We start from the raw sequence: 4138 nt of genomic DNA on the forward strand, positions 1-4138 counted from the left end.
AGCAACTTCTGAAGAAGAATCAAAAAGCATAGAATCTTATAATAATATTTTGCTGGTAGTTTCAACAGATGGAGCCAACAAAGTTTGCGAGGGAAATATTTTTAGTGCAATATAATATTTAATGAGAATATTTTGCTATGACTGCTTAAATATTCAGGTGAGCGATACAGGCCCTCTTGGGCCTCTTGTTTCCAAAAAAGTCCCCAAACTATCAGAATGTTTAGGTTTTCATAAAATCAACTCTACATAGTTGTATAACCATTATATGAAAGTTTCAACGAATTTTGCTTGTTATTGCAAAAGTATGGAGCCACCTTAAAGTTATTTTTCACAATTTGCCAATTTAGAAACCTCGACCCCAATGCCCTCTCATCCCAGGTAACACACCTCTTGTTTCTATGAGAGAATTTTACAAATTAGGCTCTTGAAATAGCTGATTGTTTAGCACAGTTTCAATTTTTTCATTACAGGGAAAGGGAAAAAAATGAGCTGAAGTCTCGGATTGATGAGTTAGAACATTACAAAATCCAGTATGAGGAACTACAGCAGGAAAACCAGGTATGTCTACCAAATACACATACATACAGACCTTATGTTGCAAAATACTAAACTATATACCAATCATACATCTAAACAACAGTCAGGTCTAAAATGATGATCTGCCTTTAATTAGCTTCGTTGTATGACTATTAGACAGGTGTGTCCTCTCTACTGTAAAATAGGCAAATTGATGATGTCTGATATACTGAACAGCAGGGGTGGTCATGTGATGCAGTGGATAATGCACTCACCTTTCACCAATGAGGTGGCTCCTGGGGTTCGGTTCCCAGATTGGACATAAAAAGGTATGGGGTCACCTGCCCGACAATGAAGGTTTTCTCTGGGTAATCTGGTTTCCTCCCACATTAAGACGCTCTGCACACTCACATCCAAGCCTACAAGAGTGATTTATGGCATATAAGCTGAAATAACTTGTTTCATTATTATCTATATAAAGTTTATATTTAGAAATAGTTGATGCTCAACCGGACAATAGGGAAATAGTTGATGCCAAACTGGACAACTGGACAATTAGTTGATGCTATCATTATCATATTAACATATTGACCTACAGTCTACAACAGAAAAAAAATGATAATGCTCTACTGCGGTGGACAGTATGAAAATTAGTTGATGCTAAACTGGACAATTGAGAAAAAATGTATGTCAATAAACAGGGCAAGAGAGAAATAGAAGATTTTTTTCTTGATGATATTCGGCAACAGGGAAATACAACTTAGGTGCTTATAATGTTGGATAGTAGTATTATGGTCACACGTGTGCACTGAGTATACATTGACTATGGTTTAAAGGCTATATGTAACTGTCAAAACCGTCATGTATAGACATTAATGCTTTGTTTTAAGAGAGATAACAAGTTTTGAAAAAAGATTCTTATTCCATTGGCATAGACTTATAAGTTGAATCGGTGGGGGAACTGGATCATGCACAAGACTACAGGAGTTGTGTCCCTTCTGCTTAAGTACTGTTGCATATTGTTTTGTAAAAGAAATTTAGTGCTATGTAGACTGGCAATCAAGATCAGTGTTAAACTCTGTTTAACTTGTATGTATGATATCTATCTGGTTTAACTCTGACTTGTATGTATGACATCTATCTGGTTTAACTCTGATATCTATCTGGTTTAACTCTGACTTGTATATATGTTATCTATCTGGTTTAAGGTCTCTGCTCTGTTTAACTCTGACTTGTATATATGATATCTATCTGGTTTAAGGTCTCTGCTCTGAGCTCCACTTTTTAGCTCAACTGGCACGAAGTGCCAAGTGAGCTTATGCCGTGGTGCAGCGTCAGTCGACCGTCGTCCGTCCGGCATCAATATTTTACTTTAAATGACTTCTTCTTAATAACCGAAAGGCCTAGGGTGATGATATTTGGCCAGAAGCAAACTGGGATGAAGGGCTACCAAGTTTGTTGAAATAAATGACCTTCATCCATTTTCAAGGTCACAGGGGTCAAATATGTTTAAAACTTTTAACAACTTCTTCTCAATAACCAAAATTCCCAGGGTGATGATATTTAGCCAGTAGCATGCTGGAATGAACGGCTACCAAGTTCGATCAAATAAATGACCTTCACCCATTTTCAAGGTAACAGGGGTCAATTGTCTTAAAAAAATCTTTAAACAACTTCTTCTGAATAACTTAGAGGCCTAGGATAATGATAGTTAGGCAGTAAAATACTAGAATAAAGGACTATTAAGTTTTGTTAAAATGAATGACATTTACCTATATTCAAGGTCACAGGGGTCAAATATGTTTAAAACATTTAAACAACTTCTTCTGAATAACCAAGAAGCCTAGGATGATGCTATTTGACCGGTAGCATGCTGTCATAGAGGGCTACTGAGTTTGTTCAAATGAATTACCTTGACTTATAGTCAAGGTCACAGGGGTCAAATATGTTTAAAACCTTTAAACAACTTCTTCTGAATAACCAAGAAGCCTAGGATGATGCTATTTGACCGGTAGCATGCTGTCATAGAGGGCTACTGAGTTTGTTCAAATGAATTACCTTGACTTATAGTCAAGGTCACAGGGGTCAAATATGTTTAAAACCTTTAAACAACTTCTTCTGAATAACCAAGCTGCCTAGGAGCATGATAGTTGGGCAGTAACATGCTGGGATGAAGGGCTACCATGTTTGTTCAAATAAATGACCTTCACCCATTTTCAAGGTCACAAGGATCAAATATGTATAAAACCTTTAAATAACCTCTCCTGAAAATCCAGAGGCATAGGCTAATGACATTTGGCCAGTGACATGCTGGGATGAAGGGCTACCAAGTTTTTTCAAATGAATTACCTTCATCTATTTTCAAGGTCACAGGGGTCAAATATGTTTAAAAACTTTAAACAACTTCTTCTCAATAACCAAAAGGCCTTGGTTGATATTTGGCCATTAACATGCTTGGATGAAGGGCTACCAAGGTTGAATGACCTTTTCTCATATTCAAGGTCACAGGGATCAAATATGTTTAAATCCTTAAATGACTTGTTCTGAATATTCAAAAGGTCCAGGGTAGTGATATTTAGCCAGAAATATGCCGGAACGGAAGGCTATAAACTTTCAAGGTCGCAGGCGTCATATGTATAAATCATTTAATAGATTCAAATGGATCGAACACAGATATTTTGCCTGTAGCTGTATATTAGTCCACTTTTAAGATTACAAGTGTGAGATTAATACCAGGTGAGCGATTCAGGCCCATTGGGCCTCTTGTTTAATAATATATCATATCTTGTCAGCCATTCTGTAATATATATGATACTGGTTTTTCAATCTAGACCATTGCCGATTATATACTGAATGAGTACAACCTCAGTAACTTTTGCATAAACAACCGAATTTGCTGCTTATGACCTGTGAACCTATTTTGTTAACCATTCATATAATAACCCTTGACATTCCAGAGGCTGCAACAAAAGGTTGACCAGCTGTACCTGGGACAAAGTGACTCCAGTCAGAAGCTGCTCAAGACAATTGAACAAAATGACAAACTCCGTCTGGAGAGCAAGAAGAAGTCTGAGCAGATTGAGAAGTTTCAGCGAGACACACGTTTCATGGAAGACCGTATACGGAACCTGGAGATCAGAGGTAAGGGGCTTATGTCACTGTAAACAGTACTATACATTATAACTTGATTAGAGGCTATTGATTACTGTTCCCGTTATGTAGCTGTATACTATAAGTTGTGACTTGATTAAAGGCTATTAATTTCCCGTTTATGTAGCTGTATACTATAAATTGTGACTTGATTAGAGGCTATTGATTACTGTCCCCTTTATGTAGCTGTGTACTATAAATTGTGATTTGAAAATAGGCTTTTGATTACTGTCCATTTTATTTAACGGTATACTATAAATTGTGATTTAATTAGAGGCTATTGATTACTGACTCCTTTATGTAGCTGTATACTATGAATTGTGATTTGATTAGAGGCTATTGATTACTGTCCCCTTTATGTAGCTGTATACTATAAATTTTGACTTGATTAGAGGCTATTGATTACTGTCCCCATTATGAAGCTGTATACTATAAATTGTGACTTGATTAGAGGCTATTGATTACTGTCCCC

At 36.6% G+C, this 4138-nt stretch overlaps 1 protein-coding gene across 1 annotated transcript in view; it reads left to right on the plus strand.

Annotated features, from left to right (window-relative positions):
* Positions 1–470: 470 nt before the first annotated feature.
* Positions 471–4138, plus strand: part of LOC110449751 (coiled-coil domain-containing protein 186-like) — a gene marked incomplete at its 5' end in the record, with an annotated part of 70896 nt that continues 67228 nt past the window's right edge. Inside the window, 2 exons of the mRNA XM_021496808.1 lie at positions 471–558; positions 3474–3657. Of these exons, the coding sequence (XP_021352483.1) occupies positions 471–558; positions 3474–3657 (272 nt within the window). The remainder of the gene's footprint in view (positions 559–3473; positions 3658–4138) is intronic.

The sequence above is a fragment of the Mizuhopecten yessoensis genome, unplaced genomic scaffold (genome assembly GCF_002113885.1).
Source record: "Mizuhopecten yessoensis strain PY_sf001 unplaced genomic scaffold, ASM211388v2 scaffold4813, whole genome shotgun sequence".
NCBI classification, from domain to species: Eukaryota; Metazoa; Mollusca; class Bivalvia; order Pectinida; family Pectinidae; genus Mizuhopecten; species Mizuhopecten yessoensis.